At 33.9% G+C, this 18,396-nt stretch overlaps 1 protein-coding gene across 3 annotated transcripts in view; it reads right to left on the reverse strand.

Annotated features, from left to right (window-relative positions):
• Positions 1 to 18,396, reverse strand: part of HNRNPLL (heterogeneous nuclear ribonucleoprotein L like) — a 54,100-nt gene that overhangs the window by 20,204 nt on the left and 15,500 nt on the right. For 2 of the 3 annotated variants that reach the window (XM_006071185.3, XM_006071183.3), the window contains exons 3-11: positions 17,073 to 17,310; positions 15,576 to 15,661; positions 13,634 to 13,730; positions 13,472 to 13,544; positions 9,159 to 9,230; positions 4,318 to 4,535; positions 1,422 to 1,543; positions 743 to 944; positions 4 to 61 (exon numbers count right to left, since the gene is read on the reverse strand). In XM_006071185.3, coding sequence (XP_006071247.1) covers positions 4 to 61; positions 743 to 944; positions 1,422 to 1,543; positions 4,318 to 4,535; positions 9,159 to 9,230; positions 13,472 to 13,544; positions 13,634 to 13,730; positions 15,576 to 15,661; positions 17,073 to 17,310 — 1,166 coding nt within the window. The remainder of the gene's footprint in view (positions 1 to 3; positions 62 to 742; positions 945 to 1,421; positions 1,544 to 4,317; positions 4,536 to 9,158; positions 9,231 to 13,471; positions 13,545 to 13,633; positions 13,731 to 15,575; positions 15,662 to 17,072; positions 17,311 to 18,396) is intronic. The other variant, XM_025260885.2, reaches the window with a different exon arrangement.

Genomic DNA, 18,396 nt, shown 5'->3' on the forward strand with positions numbered 1-18,396 from the left:
TACGTTTTGCATCAAACACTTTATATTTGATGAATGTAAGAACTTCATGGTCATTACACAACTGTCAAAGAAATGTAAAACTTCATTAAAAAAGGCCCAAATAATATTCCTACCTTTTTTGCCCCCTCCCCCAGAAAGTAAACTTTACGGTAGCATTTAAAGTTTTGAGTATGGCATGAATGAATTAAACCAAATGTTTTTAGATTAATAAGCTACATGAGAAAATCAATAAAAATGGTGATATCCTATAAATTACATACATAATTTTAGTGCCATACAATAAAGCCAAGACTTATAACTGAAACATATATTCTCACAGCTGACCAGGGTTTAATTGAGTACCTAAGGTGGGTAGTGGTGTTCTGGAAAAATCAATTCTTTTCTGAAGCATTTCTTCTGCAGTTAGGAGAAAATGCAGGGATATATACAGTTCTGTTATGGGTGAGATTTAAGGACATGGTAAAAGAACTTTATAAGTGCAGGACTAAGCATACCTCATTCTAATTCCAATTCTCAAAAATACTGAGCCACAAAACAACAGAAGACCAATGAAGGATGGAGGCCAGAAAAGTATAATGGTCAAAGAATGAACTGTATTAAGTACCAAATAAGTAAAAAAAAAATACCAATAATATCAAAAGCAGAAGATGAACAGTGAGAGACTTTAAAATGATGTTAAAACATCACATATTTTAAAATAGGAAACAGGAACATTTTACACAATTTACATTTCAGTGCCTACCTTTGTGAAGGTCTCCTCCGTGACACACAACGGAACATTATAGTAGTGCAGCACACAGGAGGGTGGTTGGATGATATTCTTGGATGCTTGGCCAGCACTTGTAAAACGGTTATTTTTGCTCATTGCAAAATCCTTGTAGCTACTTGTACCATCCTCCAGCTCAAATATTTGACTTGGAACAACTGAATGTTGTTTAGACACACTAAAAATTAGAAATCAAAGAGGTATAGAACATACCTTTGTTAGATAAAAGCAGCAAGTTGGCAGTCTCAACTGTTAACATATATGCCTGCATTGATCCTAATAAAAAAGGCATATGCAGCTATTTAAATACAATTTAAATATTTACTATTCACTATTTTAAACATTTATTTAATATTTAAATTTAGTTTGAGTTATAATCAATTGCTCTTACACTTAGAAAAACCTACTGAATATTTCATACTAGAAAACAAATAAAAAATTGCTCATTTTAACATTTTGCTTTGATTTATAAAACTGTGTATAAGTAATACACAAAATATAAATTATATGATCTGAAGTGTTTAAAAGGACACCATTATAGCTGCTAGTTTCAAATGTGCCCTCAGTTACATTAAAATATTCTGAAATGGAAATTAATGTCTCCAATAAAAAGGATAAATGTTTTTTAAATTTACCACTTAAGATAAATAATTACCAAACATTAAGTCTTTTTCCAAACAATTTGACATTGTTAAGATGTGTGACAGCTCTTTCTACAGCATACTCGTCGCCCATTTCTACCAGTGCTGTACCAGGAATGGTCTTCATAAATTTTACCTGTAAGTACAAAATTCCCAAAAGGTGAACATTTAATTCCCTTTAACAGTAACAGAATTTCTAAAAGACATTATAAGTGGTTGATGTCAAGTAACGAATACCTGGAATCTTAACTTTATTCTGCTCTTCTATTAGACACTCTTTAACTCTTATCAAAATGCAATAGTTTAAAACAGAAGACTGTAATTCTATTGTAAAACACCCTGAAGAAGAGCACAAGCTTACCCTGACTCTGTTATTTATTAACCGTGTGATGTAGGGCAATTCACTTCTCTGAGTCACAGATTCCCTTCTAAAATGGAGATGATGATAACATTTGGCAGAACTCATCAATATTTATTAATCCAATAAATATTTATTAAGTACCTAATATGTTTTAATAATTATGCACTGTACTATGCACTGGGGATTTAATGGCAAACATAACAGACATGGTCTTTTTTTTAAGACATGTTCTTCTTAAAGATTATGTTCAAGTAGAAAGGTCAGAAATGTTGAAGTAAATAATAATTACCAACTATTCAGCGTGCTGTTTATTGCCTTAGTAACAAACAAGCAACAAACAAGATACTATATGAGAAATAATACAAAACGACCTTGAGATAGCATTTCCAGTAGGAAGGCTCGGGCAAGGTAGGGGCAGTTTAAAAAATAGGAAATACACGTTTTCATGACATCTTTGAGAGAAGCCATATTTGTCCTCTTAAATTATTCCAGTTTTAGTATATAATGCTATAAGGGTTAGACGGGATAAAGTATGACTATCTTTCAGCATAGTGCCTATGGCTTGGAAAGTCCCTAATTATCTATTAAGTATTACTAATGCTAATAACGTATTAAACACAGTTCTAACCTGTTAACCTCAAGGAACAGTGAGAGTACTTACACAACAAATTGCAATGTAGCATTTATATCTATCACTACAATTATCAATTTTAATAGGCTATCCTAGTATTTTTATACTACACCTGTACTTGAACAAAACTCAGTTGTAGTGGGACTTTTCAGTTTTATTTGAAATCAATTGCCTTCCTGCGGGCAAAATTTCTCTCCCTTGATTTAATCCAATAACATTTTTACAAATGTAATAGTGACCAAATATGTATGTGAAGTATGTAGTTCACCTGGTAAATCTCAAAAAAAAGAAGAAACTGACCATAAATAGATCTTTAAAGGACTATGATGGCTTAAAATGTATCATTTAAAATTTTTTATTTTTTGAGATGTGGAGAGACCAGAGTTGTTCAAATAACATACAGAAAATTTTGTTTTTATTAGAAAGTGATTCGGATTTCTAAATGAGACAACAGTTCATGACACAAAAAACAATGCTCTAAAAATGCTGATTGAATTGCCTGATTCCAGTTGGCTACAAATGTGAAAAGCACAAACAGACTATGTAAAGAAGGTTAAACTATGTAAAGAAGGTTAACATACACATTAAAGCATATCAGTTATAAATTATGCAGTTTCTGGACCTTAACAGATGATGTATAAGATAAATGTGTATATGAAAAACTCTGAACTACTTTTCTCAATGCTGCTAAATCTGTTCCATGTATTCTTGGCTAGTTATACAAGGAGAAATATTCCTTATGTTATCCCCTAAACCAAATATGGACTTTCTTTTTCTTTTTCTCTTTCACATGGTCAAATAGGTAGCGGAAACTTTTTTTCAGAGATGTTCCAAGTTGCTGTCTCAGATCAAGGAGGCTTTAGAATTAATGAACTAAGAACTCAAGAGTAGCAATTCCATGCCCCCGCCCCACCACACACACTTATGACTCACACACTGTACTTTCTTTTATTGCTGTGAAAACAATACTAAAATCACTTAAAACAACAGGAAAAAACAACATACTACAGTACTAAAACTCAAATTAGCAAATGTATCAAACAAGTGGTAAGAAGACTACCAATCATTTCCCCAGTTAAATTTTCCATGATTCTTTCAAAAAAGTTTAGAACATAGTTTGTGACAGGGACTTTTCTAAGTGTGAGATATCAATAAAACATCACAGATCTGGGGAAAGCATAGAGTTATCTGGTGAAAATAAAGTTCAATGAAGTTTTAAAGATCTTCAAAATATGTGAAATTTAAATGTTTCACCACTTTTTGAGTGTAAAGCCTCCAGACAGAAAGTTTTGGACACAGTCTATCAAAGTGGGTCAGTTTTAAATACTGATTTGAGGTAAAAGCATGTTGTCCCTGCAGAAGATACTAGAACTCTAGCATTTGGGAGGCAGATGTATCAATTTAGAACTCTCCTAAAATTCATAGACAGCCAAGTCCTGAGACATGTTCATGTAGACCAAGCTCCAAGAAAGTAACTGCTCTTTCAAAATTCCACAGTTCAATATGTTAAATACCAGAATATATTTTAAGTAATTTTATAGGCATAAAGCCTATAATATGCTAGTAATTGATTAAACTACTTACCATTTTAGACTTCTATTTCTATTACTAATTTACTCTGCTATTCAGCAGAAACTAATACAACATTGTAAAGCAACTATACTTCAATAAAAATAGAAAAATATTTTTAGTACCAACAATCTACTCTGATCACTAACCAACAGAAAACAATTTCTAAATGTCTACCTAATGAATTTTTAACTTATGTGGATCACTACTGAAAGAACCTGCATGTTCTTAAATACGAGAAAACACATATATCTGGCAGCCTTTTCAGATTTTCCTATTATGTCCTAGCAAAAGAAGTTAATATAAAATGAAACTTTAAAAAATAATTTCTTAAAAAAATGAAACTTACCTTTTCAATATTTCCATATAAGCAGAATAGGTTGAAGACTCTTGAACAATTCATTTTTAGTTGATGTAATCCACTAACCATTACAACTGAACCAGAGGGATTTCCTCCATGCATGTAAGAGGAAGAGGCCTGTGGTAATGGATAGGCAACAAGTTCAGGTGTATCTCGAGAGCCCATTCTGTAACGACTCGGTAAAGGTAATAATGGACCATGGGATCCTATTAAAAACAAAACAAAATAAAACTTTAGCAGACACACTTCACAATACACAAAAACAAACTCTTATTAGCTAGGTTGATGCATATCCAAGGAAAACTCAAATGTATGAATATTCAAATATAACCTGTGGGAATTAACAAAAATCTGTATTTATTTGCACCAGATCCAATATACACTGACCTGCACACACCTGCATACACCAGGATTTAAGTTCTTATTTTTAAAAAGTGATTTTAACAAAAATCAGGCTATGGATGGATGAAAAAGATCAGGCTATGGATGGACGAAAAGGAATCAGTGTAAAACTTTGGGCCACTATATATAAATCATACATCAAACTCAAAAAAACCAGCCAACATCTTTTGGAGGATGGAATAATACAATAAAATCTTCAGTGAAATCTATATACAGATAACAGATAAGACCACTAAGAAGTTGTCCCCTTGAATATATTTTACTATTAATGTACTTTCAGGCTAGAATTGTATTCTCCTGATTATAATTTAGGAAATAAAAAGCCTAGATTTAGTTAATAACCACCCATAAACATACTCAGAGGTTATCATTATTCAGCAACTTCCATTTTTTGAAACATCAAGAATCCAAAAGAAGATAATGCTTGAATATCTGAATCTGCTGTCACAGAAACACACAAAACTATGTCTCTCTCAGTAATGATTCTGAGAATCTTTTCTACTGTCACAGAAACACACAAAACTATGTCTCTCTTAGTAAAGATTCTGAGAATCTTTACTAAGAATCAACGAACTAACTCTAGAGTAACTAGCTAACTCTCGAGTACTCTAGCTCTAAGTAACTTCAATTTACTCAGTTTTCCCATCCATAAAAGATTAGAAGCAACAGGAAAAACAAAGAGCAAATGGAATAGATGGGAATGAAGGAGTCCAGAGAAACTGATACTAAAAGTTGGCAGAGGGCACATTTACAGCAGGAAGACGAGAGGCATAAGAACTGAGAACAAGCAACTAAGACGGAGAGATGTAACTCAAAAATGTAAACCCACACATCTTAGTGCTCCTGAAGTGAAGTGAAGTGTTAGTCACTCAGTCGTGCCCGACTCTTTGCAACCCCATGGACTGCAGCCCGCCCCTGTCCATGGGATTTTCCAGGCAAGATATTGGAGTGGGTAGCCATTTCCTTCTCCAGGGGATCTTCCCGATCCAGGGATTGAACCTGAGTCTCCTGCACTGCAGGCAGAGTCTTTACCGACTGGGCTGAGTCAATGATTACAGAAGCATACTCTGGGGTGCATATAAAGATTTTCCTACTGTGCAAGAAACCAATCCAAAAACCCAAGTCCTTCCCTCATTTTTCAAGAAATAAAGAATATGTAATGCTACTGGCTTTCACTTTTATGTAAGACTAAGGAACACTTGTCATGTAGAGTGAGTTACTAAGAACTACTATATTTTGGTATCATAGCACATTATTACAGCTTATGTGGATTCAATATTCAATATTCTAAATATAGCTGCCATTCATAACAACACAGAAATACTATCACTGAGCACATGTAAATATACTGTGAATTCCTACAATTTTATGGAGGCATGCTGCTACTGCTAAGTCACTTCAGTCGTGTCCGACTCTGTGCGACCGCAGAGATGGCAGCCCACCAGACTTCCCCATCCCTGAGATTCTCCAGGCAAGAACACTGGAGTGGGTTGCCATTTCCTTCTCCAATGCATGAAAGTGAAAAGTGAAAGTGAAGTCACTCAGTCGTGTCCGACTCTAGTGACCCCATGGACTGCAGCCTACCAGGCTCCTCCATCCATGGGATTTTCCAGGCAAAAGTACTGGAGTGGGGTGCCACTGCCTTCTCCGTTATGGAGGCATACTTTATCAATATATTATCATCAGTGTTGCCTTAAATTGGTCAAGGTTTTCAACTGCTCTTATTGTTGATAATCTAGTTTATCAAAACAATCAATATAGCTCATGGTGTGTTACTTGTTAAGTAATTATCTGTATTTCAGCCTCTAATTTAGACTATTATATATACGGTGGCATTAAATATCAATTATTCTTACCCCTGCTGCAAAAATGCACATATATATTATACTCCACCCAGCCCTTCCCCTAATACTACCATTTGCTTGTACAGTAATGACACTACACTACTATAACTAAATTTTTTCACACAGTGGGAAAATGTACATTAGATGGGTAATGGAAACTTCCACTCTGCTGAAGTTGACCAAGGTCCAAAAACTCTAGATCTAATGTCATAGGTAACAATTTCAGTGCAAAAGATTATCTGATGTTTGTAATAACACTGAGCCATCAGGATTAAATTATGCTATATACACGATTTAAATCATTACCTATATCAAGAAGATTAAAAACAAGTCTCTTAAAAGCTTTCTAAATAACTCATGCAAAAAGTATTGCTGCTTCTGTTTTTAAAAAATTCATTTATATGGGAAAATGCTACATAAATGGCATTTTGAACACTTTGAAGGCCTTCCCCATCTTCAACATTTTAAAATCTGTACATAATTTTTTGCCACTTTTCAAGTATGAGGGCTTCTATCAGTTCATCTCACATGGCTAGACTTTCAAATAAAGATAAAGAATTCTCAAAGCACAGATTTATACTGCTATAATAAACTAGTGAACAAGTTTCATCTGTTAAATAAACCTTTCCTTTATTTTTTCACATACTATTATAAAGGAAAAGTCATCTATGATATGACACCAAAATGCAAATGAACCTGCTTTGCTGAACTGCTGATCTGAAGGAACACAGTTATGATTTGAAGCATTTGTAAAAAAGGCTCAATATCATGAGCACTGACTCCCATCTTTGCTTTTACCCCAGTTTCTTTATGCTACTTCTCTCTTCAGTCAATCTTGATTCGTCATTATCTCCTATCCCCTCTCCTGCTTACCTCCCTAGGAAAATAGAGCAAACTCTCCTCTGAGACAAATGTTTCAATAAACATAGCTCAGAGCAGGTGCCCCTACACAAACCCACCACAACCATCCTTCTTCAGCAGGACTCTCCAGAACCGGAATGACCCCTATTTAACAATCATTCCAAAGAGTTTTGCATCTCTCTTTAAGCTTACATCTTAAAATTTATACACACACACTCTTAGGGCATGAAACCAACAGAGAATTTCACAACAGGTTTTCAGAAAATATGAAGTTCTTCTAGGGTATACATATTCTTATTAATGTAATTTTCATGTATTTTATTAAGTGAAGACAAACCTGAAAAAGCCACACTAAGAAATGGCTTGTGTCATCATTACTGTAGTACTCTGTCCGTTTATATGCTCACAGATTTTTTCTAACTCCCTTTGGCAGAATATTTAACCAATTTTTGGCTTTAAGCTGACTGCCATGACACATTTATATAATCTACAACTATACTACAAACTTTGATGAGCCATTCTTTTGAAACCCTCCATTATACAATGCACAGTAAATTCCTATTATAATAAGGGTTTCTTTACTGAAGGATCAGAACTACTTGTATGACCATATTAATATTTACTGTTAAAGAAACTAAGAAAAATGATCAAGGAACACAGTATATTGACTGTAGTAAGATTTTCACTTTATACTACACTTACTGTTTTGATATAAATTATTGTTTAAAAATCTCTTCTGCAATACAGACTACTTGAACAATTAGACACATATACATACACGTAATTAATTCCTGGAGTTCAAAAAAAGATACTAGGGATTAAGCTAAAACTCACAGCAAAGAATGGTCATCAAATATGTACACTATTTAAAAACATTTCAAACAACAGGAAACACTGGTGGCTTTTCAATAATAAATCCCAAGAACACAACATAGCAATTTTTCTACCACTTCTAATAGTAACGCTAATTGTACTTCAACTTTAAACCACAGAATAGGTGGGGTCAATAACTACTGCTAAAAACTAAAAAAATACTTAAAAACACAGAACTTAGAACAAGTTTAAACTTTTATCAACAATTCTCAACATCTGCTTATAAAGACAACAGCCAGATACCTAACTTTGAAGATACCTAACTTGAAGATTATCAATCTAGGTTTCATAATCTTAATTTATCAACATAGCAAACATTAAAACTAAGAAGTTTAAAAAAAAGAGAAATACAAATTTAACCAAAGGTGAAGTACCAAGTGTAGCCAAGTGTAGAACTAAAAGAATTAAGAGATCTAACCAAAATCATGTTTCCTTTTCAACAAATACCCCATTCACTCTGCCTTTTATTACTCTAAATTCCTCTTTGCTCATAAACTGCTGGAATGGAAGAAAATACACTTACTGAGCTATACTTCTTTTTGGTCTTCTAACAGTTTGGAGCTCATAACTAATCAAAACCAAAACAAAACAAAATGTAACAGTGAAAAAGCTTTCAATCCCAAACAAGAGCTCTCATTTATCCCAAAGATTATGTGATATAACAACAGCCTAAGAAAACAAAGAACTTTGGACAACTCCTTTGGAGTATATTAATAAGGGACTGATCCCATAAACCAAATCAAGGGAGCAGAAAAAAAAGAGAGACAAGAATTGTGCCATTCTTCATCAGAAATGCAAAAATTCTAAGAGTTTGTCTATACTACCTTCCTTCTGCCTTGACAAACTTACCATAGCCATCATGTCTAAACGAAGAAGGGTGTTCTCCCAAAATGGCTTGTCTCTGGCGACCCTTTCCTCTATCTGACACAAAAGTAGAAACATGGTTTTAACAATTTTGACTCAAGTACTTAACAGAGTTCTCACATGGGAAACACCCATTCAAAACATCCATTACAATTCATGAGAAATGTGATTCCTGGTTAATGTTAAACATCCATTCATATCCAATTTAAATACAAACACCAGAAGTTTAAGAAAATAATTCTATCTAACAAATTCCACTTAACTTGAAAATATCTTTTTGGCAAACGCCAAATACAATCACACTTTCGAATTTAAGGAAAGAATGGATACTTTTCAGAAAGTGAGGTACACAATGCTAAAGCTTGACACTGTACAGAAGTTTTTTACCAATACATGTCTTTAAAACAAGCTTTAAGTGCAGTACTTTTGAAAGACAGTACCTGATGCATACTATTAGCTTCAACAGCAACACATTTTCAAAGTGGGCTTCTTTCAAGAAGTTCAGCATAAGCCAACAACAACCTGTATTACATGGTTTCACAATCAGTAAACACAGAGTATTTTGTATGTATATACACATATTTACAAACACCTACTGACTTGAGAGCTGGAAATTTTCACATCACTGGCCCATACTGTGTATCATGGCCATTGTCTATAGACCTTAACACCAGGCAGAACTAGAACACCCCCAAAGCTTAAATATGCCAAGTTAAAGCTAACCAAGGGGGCTACATTATTGGACGAGAGTACTACAATACTCCTAAAGGATAATTTTTATGCTAACTACATCTTTAGGGGAGGCATGCCAATTTCCTCAAATCTAAGGTAACAATAAAAAATTATTCTAAGTTTCTAAAATAGTACTTCCTATATTAGTAAACTTTAAAAATCATTGTGTAATATTTTGAGAAAGTTTGCTGATCAAATTATGGTGTTCAGTAAGATTTTCTTTCTTTTATTTTTAATGAATATTCAGAGTCTGGTCATTCTTTGAAAATTCAAAGAGAAAGGCTTTCTACATATCCTTAGTCACCTAAACAAATGAGGTTAATGGGAGATGAGAAATACTTTAATTTTCACTTCACGCTACAGAAGTATTGCTTTAATTACCTATTTCAAGTTACCACAGCATTGAAAGGGACCTAGGACGTCATCTAGTTCAACTTTTATTCAGTGTATAAATTCTCTTTATATCATCCCTGAGACTATCAACGGGGACCACCTAGCTTCTGCTGACCCAACTCTGGTAACAAGGTACTCATTACTTTCCCTTACATTTTCAGTTAGTCTTAAATCATGAAAAAATTAATTTCTATATCGTATAGAAATTTGTCCTCTAAATATATTCTACTCCATTTAGGGCCTCACAGCCTTACTCAATACTTAAGTCTTTTTCCAAAAACTCTTTCAAATGCTTAGAAGTTATTATGATCCTCCCCATATTCCCAAAGTCATTTATTTCTCCTCCAGTCTAAACACTCACAGTTCCTTCTTCCCAGTATTATCATTTAAGTCTCACTCTATCAATGCAGTCTTCTATTCTACTCTGCTAACATTCCTCTGCTCAAGAATGCAACCAAATGCTAAATACAAGCGCTTATCTGATCTAAGAATCTTAAACGAAAACCGTCATAAAGTCTTCATGGCTTAGTTTTACTGACAGTTAACTGTGTGCTATAAAAGAAAGAGCACTGAATTGGGAATCAATTAAGATTTCAACTTAACCACTAATTTGCTATATAATCATAGAAACAATCTTTATGTATAAAATGAAGGAGTTATAGAATAGATGATCTCTAAGGTATCTTTCAGCCAAACATTGTCAATACTTCTAATAATTTCTCTTCAATAATTGGAAGAATGCACTAACATAAGGTCATATAAAGAAGTATGAGGAAAAGTCAAACACTGAATTTATCAATGCATAAACAGTGGTTTGTAAACTTTCATGGATTCAGTCTGAAATCTGATGGAAGCTATGGACCTTTTCTCCCCCAAAAGATGTACACACACACAAGTTTTGCTTAACATTTCTGGAGGGATTCTCTGGAGTCTAGGCTAAGAATTCTTTGCACTAAAATGTAAATTGACCTGAAAAGAACTTTTTGATATGAGGTTATATTTATAAAGTCACTCTTGTTTTTGGTAGAAAAAGTTACAATTCATTATCAACTTGAATGGAAGCTGAAGTCACTACAAAAACAAAAATAAACTGCTATATGATATTTGCTGTACAGACAAATATCTATTTGTAAGGAATCAGAAAATAAGAATGTTTTCCCTTTGAAAGTATAAACAGCTAACTGTTTTACCTCCTTTATTTATATTTCCCTATTTAAATTTCTATCTTACATTTCTAAACTTTCCTGACTATAATTTCTTGTATAAAAATCTAATCTAAGCTGGCTTTTGTAAAACTCAGTTCTCTTAAAAGAATAGAAATAAACACTATTAAAATAAGAAGGATGTCCATAAATATTTTAAGAAACATTAAGAGAAAAATAACCAAACTTACTACTTCAAATGAGTTTAGAAAAAAACAAAACTGAATGTTCAGTAACTGTAACTTGACAGAAGTGAGAGATTTCTCATCAACCACTTGTTCTGTTGTTTGAGGACTAAGGCTTTGTTTTTCAATACTGTATTCAACTGTACCAAGCCCAGGCCAAGCAGATTTCTGTGAGTAGTAAAAAATGTGGGGTCCAGCCTAAGCTGCATTATCAAACAAACTTGTTTGCAACCCCATGCATAAGGCAAGATGATTTCCTGAGAAGTAAGAATTAAAGGGGTCAATCACCCAAAAGTCCTAAATATGTGAACATGCAAAGGATCGCCACACTGTCTCTTTTTTTTTTGTCAACAGTACATGCACTATGGAGTTCCTACTAACCAAGATATTTTGGATGCATAAAAATTTTTCCTAGTTTACTGACTTCTACGGATATACTCATCTTGGTGAGGTTTCCCAACACATGGTTCAAACACTGATATTGTAGTTGAGATGTAGCCAATACTGCAGCCCCCTTGTTTTTACAAGATCCACATTTTGATTTGTATATTCCAGAATTGCCACACAGTCAGTTGAACAATTTTATCATTCAAATCTATGCTCATGAGATCTAGCATTTATAAGTTATAGGTGAAAATGCATCTCAAATGAAATGCTCCTATTTTCAGATTTATAAAGTTTAAATATATTCTACCTTGAACAGACATGGTACTTTCACCTACATTTGAAAGGTCAAAATTTCTAGTTACACAAATTAACATGAATGATAACCTTAAATTGTTACAAAAAGTGACAACTTATAAACAGCCACTTTACAAAAATCAAACCACACAGAAAATCTTTTACATATAATGCATCTTTTCATTATTATGTTATTCAATGTCCACAATTGAGGAAAACAAAAACAAAAAAGTAATCTTAGGTGCAGCAAGTATGTATCTATTTCTTTTATCTTTAATATCTGTGTGGATTGGTTGAGCATTATAATTCCCAAGACCTGTAGATAGCTCTATTAAGGATTATATCCTCTATTAAGGATTCAATTAACAATTTGAATCTAAGCTGCTAACAGTTACAGCAATGGGCATTAAGATTTACAACATTGTAGATAAAATGTAGTATCCGTCAGTGAAAAGTTTTAAATTCTACAACTGAAACCTTAAGGGAAATCAAACCAATATATACATACAACTTGAATAAATGGGCACAGTCTATCATGGTATTCATCCCATGCAAGTCTGAAGTACTGTTAAGTGTCCTCCTTTAAAAACTTGGGGTGATGGTGCATGCAGTATGCAGTCAAGGTGAATTGCAAGTCTGAGTTTTTCAGAGGGCTTTTTGCTGATGCCGATGTTGTGCATGATGAAGTGTAGAGTCAGCCTGCTGGAGTCCTCTATCCTTCTTAATGCCTCGTCCAGCTTGGGGGGAAAGTCCTTTCCATAGAGAAGCAGTGTGCAAGTTTGAAGTTTGTAAGGAATATTCTGAATCAGTTTCCTCTCCTCCAAAGAGAGAGAGCTGCTTGGAGAAATGCAAGTCCTTGAACTGCGGGCGTGCCTGTATGTGTGGGCTCCTTGTTGAACTAAATATACGTTAACTCAGTACATACCAGAAGGGGGCACTAATGTTCAAGGTTCTTTTCCAGCATTACAAGGCCTTTTGCAACAAAAGCTTCACCAACAAGGTTTTCATTTGAATGAACTAGCTCATGTCAGGAAAACGGAATCTAACTGCATGTAAAAATTTGACAGCAGATGTCAAGTACATCTAAAATGCATAAAATACTTACCTCGTCTTCCCAAATATGGTTTAGTGTAGTCCCAACTGTCATTGTCATTCCTGATAACATTTAGACGAGTTGGCTGTTAAGATTAAAAAGAAAGGAAGTTCAAACTGTGTATCCAAAGCATAAGTAACTTCTTTGGCAAAGTGTTGGAAAAAAAATATTTACCCTTGCATATTCAATTTTTAGTGTGCAACATCCAGCATATATATCTGCTCCATTGAGAGCTGCTTTAGCTTTCTGGGCACATAGGACTGATTCAAACATAAGCTCTATTAAGGAAATTTGGTTTAAAGTGTCCAAAATTTATCATTATTCACTCTCTAAGAAGTGGATTGAAAAAAGTCAGAAATAACTTACTTCTGAAAATGCTTTATGAAATAAAATTTCTAACAATTTTTAGTACGAGAATTTATTTTTAAGATCAAGGGTACCAAAGAAAACATAATGCAACCAAAGTATCTACATTAATCCTTCTAGGTCATCAGAAATACTTTATAAATTGGGGAGTGGGAGGGGGAAAATGGAGCATGGTCTCATTCCCTATCAAAGGCCAGCTTGCTATCTTTTTGTTTCGATTTTTGAAGCTTTTAAACTTTTATTTTATATACAAAGAGCCAGTATTATTTCTGCCTAAGTTAGATGTCTGACTCATTGGAAAAGACCCTGATGCTGGGAAAGACTGAAGGCAGGAGGAGAAGGGGACAACAGAGGATGAGATGGTTGGTTGGATGGCATCACTGACTCGATGCACGTGAATTTGAGCAAGCTCCAGGAACTGGTGATGGACAGGGGAGCCTTGCATGCTGCAGTCCATGGGGTCGCAAAGAATCAGACACAACTGAACGATTGAACTGAAGTTAGATGTGTTGGATGATCCATTCAAGGAAGTTCACTTAGTCAACTTAATGAAGCCAACGTCTTTTGCATACTGGTGGAAACACTGACAGCACATATAGAGGCCGTATTTCCAGATCAGACCGTGCTGTTGCTGCTGCTGCTGCTAAGCCTGTGTGACCCTATGGACAGCAGCCCTCCAGGCTCCTCTGTCCACAGGATTCTCCAGGCAAGAATACTGGAGTGGGGTGCCATTTCCTTCTTCATGCTGGTTTGAGCCGACTGGGCAAGAGCAAGAATCCTTCTTTCTCTCTTTTTACAGCTTGCTATCTTGAAATAGGAAATACTGTACTCTCAAAGTAGGAAGAACAGATAATTTTCTGTTAGGCAGTCCAGTGATTAGGAATCCACACTTTTACTGCCAAGGGTGAAAGTTCAATTCCTGGTTCAAGAACTAAGATCCTGCAAGCCACACAGCAAGGCCAAAAAAATTAAGTAGGAAGAATATTACAAAGAATCAATATAATAACAAAAGAAATACTTGATTTTTATATATTTCTGAGAAGGTTGAGTTTATCATCTTTATCCTCATTTTACTGGCCTTTAAAAATTTACTTTAAGTTTCTTTTTAAAAAAAAAAATCAAACCACAAAAGTGGTAATAAAAAAAAGCAAAAATACCTTGCCAGAGTAATATATATAATACATATTACCATTATATATCTCTACTTTTTTCTATGCATATACATGTACACATAGGTTAGGGCTGTTTTTTTTTTAATTATTTTTTAATGGGATTGTACTATATGTACAGCTTGCTCATTTTACTCACTGTATAACAAATTTAACATAGAAAAGTAGGTCTTACATAAACCATGATCATTTAAAAGATTCAATGAAAAAAGGAAAGAAACATTCTACTGATTCCAACGTTTTGATACTTCCAAACTATTGTAAAGAGATTCAAAAAAGTCCATTTGAGATAAATTCCAAAAAGGTACAAGTATACATATAATCAAACAGTGTTATTTTTTTTCCCCCATTAAAAAAGCAAGCAAACTGTAAGATGAAGCACTGGATTACTTTACAGTAGAAGTTATCAAAAATAGTAAAATTCTCTGTGGGTACTGCAGTTTTGTTTTTAAACCTAAGACAATTAGATGGTGGGGGATAACAAACACTACTTGTTCTCAAAATTATTAAGCAGGAAAAAGTAAGATCTATATTACACAGCATTCTTACACATCAATAAAAAATTTACAAATAAAGGATATTCAACCATTGCTTGTATCCCATTTCTCTTGAATATAACAATACGCTGCACTTTTCCAACAGGATTACATACAGTATATAAAACATCCTAGGAAGGAAAGAAAACAAGACTTCATCACATCTTATATTCAGAAATATAATAAAGCTAAACTCTGTTTAACAACAAAAAAAAACCTGTCATGATGTAATTTCTATTAAGCACTAATTAAACTTTTAAAAACTGTTAAACTTTAATAAATCTAAAGCTATTTCTTCACCTACACAATATACTCACATTAGAGAATTTCCAATGTAACATTTGAAAAGCATTATTACTTTTAATCTCCTAAATGAATCCTTAAATTTTTAAGTACCTAAAAGAATCTCTGATAATACAATTAATAAACCAAAGCTGTAACCAATTACATTTTTCCCAAATGTGACTCTGAAATGTTTAATATTATAATCACTTAAATTACAATAAAAAAGTATTTATTAAAGAGTAGGAGTAGTACAACTCAGTATTTATTTTTCAAGGACAATGGCTATAGATAAAAGACCCAGGGAAGATCATTTATGAAGAGTTAAATTTCACCAAACAAGATGCCCGAATCTAAGAGAGAACCCTAAATACCCACTTAGGAACAAGTCTTCAACTTTCAAATTTTTTGAGTACCTACATTACAGAGCCACACCATTAGGTAACTAAGGATATAATAAACAAATCAGAGTACTTGTACTAGTTATATTCTTTTTCCCAAAACACCAAATACTGTAAATATATTAATGGTGTTTATTAATAAGTCTATACAGATCACAAAAATAAATAGATACATAGTATCTAAATTTAAATAGTATCTAATGCTTTAAGTTTATGTTCAAATATCATATACTTTTACTAGAAATCATACTAAATGAAGCTCCTCTTATTATGACATTTTATTCATTACAAAAATCAAGTGTCCTTATCACTAGTTTATTATTAAACAGCATGTTATTATTATAAAGTAGAAAACTCAACTGGTTCAGGACATGAATCCTTTTAAAATTCTAACATTACTTTTTTAAAGAGTGAAGAAAAGAAGTTTTTAACAAGCTATCTCTAAACAGTTTATAATGATAAGTACATCTTACTAGACCACTGGATTCTGTGACTACCTAGTAGATGCTCTTAGTGTATGTGCTGGCGTGTGAGTGACAGAGATTTCTTGGATCATTTCCAACAAGTCTGTCTATATTTTATCATCAGAAAGAGAGTTAACAGTGAGAGTAGTAAATAAAAGTAATGTGCCTATTTAATTATGACAACTGTGCTTCTGACCTTTTTACAACTTCAGTGCTCACCATGTCTTTGTTCATTAAACGTGACAGTCAAAACTAAGATTACTTTTAATAATTCTTTTTTTTTTAAACCCACTATTTTCAAATATCTATATGGCAGTGAAGAAAACTACAGGTTAGTCACCCAAGGCAAATTCCAAAATCACTTTTAATTTAGTCCGTCTTACTAAAATACATACCACTGTAATTGGATAAAGAGGATTCTGAATGGACAGCAGAAGAACTTTGTTGCCTCCTGATGGATCATCAGTATTGCCTGGCCGAGTGATCCTTTTGCTTGTAGAATAGTTGAAAAAAGCTTGCTGACCAGCTATGTACACAGGTTCATCTGCAGCAAACGTCACACATTCTTTGGCACTATCTATGTTCTCAAATTCCACCAGAGCCTGCCGTTTAAATGGCATCATCATCACATAGCTGAAAGGAAGATAGAGAAAGAATACCTTAATAGAGCAAGTTTAATTAACATTTTTCTCAAGTAAAAGCAGACTTTAATTTAAAATGTCTCAAATCATTTGGCTAGTAGTCTTCACTACCTACACCCAATGTTAGTAAACTCTTAAATTATCCAAATAAATTGTGGTATACCAGGTAGATGGTATATGTTTGAAAAGTCCTCTTGTGATTAAAAGCTTTTATGTACCTCACGCCCTCCTCAAGCACAATTCTGTTATCAGTTACTAATAATCCCATGCACTTTATTCCTCAGGCTGTCACTTATAAGCAGCATAGCAGTTACAACTACTGAAGCCTGTGGACCTACAGCCTGTGCTCCATAACAAGAGAAGCCACTGCAATGAGAAGCCTGTGTACTGCAACTAGAGAACAGTCCCCACTCACTGCAACTAGAGAAAGCCTGTGCAGCAATGAAGATCCAATGCAGTCAAAAACAAATAAAGCAGTGCATACATGTCAAAAAAAAAACTGGAAATGAAGGGAGGTCAGCAAGAAATCAGAACACGTGGATAAGAACAGGGAACCATGTCCTCTATTCACAGAAACAAGGGCGTTAAAAATATCTTTAAATACAGGCAATGTGCTTTGTATAAGAGCAGAAGGCCAGAGAAATAACATGAGGTCAGGGACTCAGTGACAGCACTGCTTCTCAGTCAGGCATCCAGAACTAACTACACTTCAGAAACTGGCAAGCCATTTCTTAGGGAGAAACAGACCACTCTGTAGCCTGGCAAATTATGTAATTTCTTAAGAATTTCAGCTTCCTTGTTTATACAACTGGGAGCACGGCTGTCAAGATTACAGTTCCTGCATACAAATTGTTTGCCTTGCCTCATTCATCCTTACATCCTCAGCATCTAGAAACAAAGAGCCTGGCACATGACAGGTATTCAATCAATACTTGTTAGTCTAGGAGGTTTATTAGCTTTCAGCCCACATCATTCAAAACTGAAGAATAAAACAGAAACAGTAATGCCTGGGATTAGTTTTACCAACTATAAATGCAAGATATAAATTTCAGGAGAGAAACATTCCTTTTAGAAACTC

This window comes from Bubalus bubalis, chromosome 12 (genome assembly GCF_019923935.1).
Source record: "Bubalus bubalis isolate 160015118507 breed Murrah chromosome 12, NDDB_SH_1, whole genome shotgun sequence".
Taxonomy (NCBI): domain Eukaryota; kingdom Metazoa; phylum Chordata; class Mammalia; order Artiodactyla; family Bovidae; genus Bubalus; species Bubalus bubalis.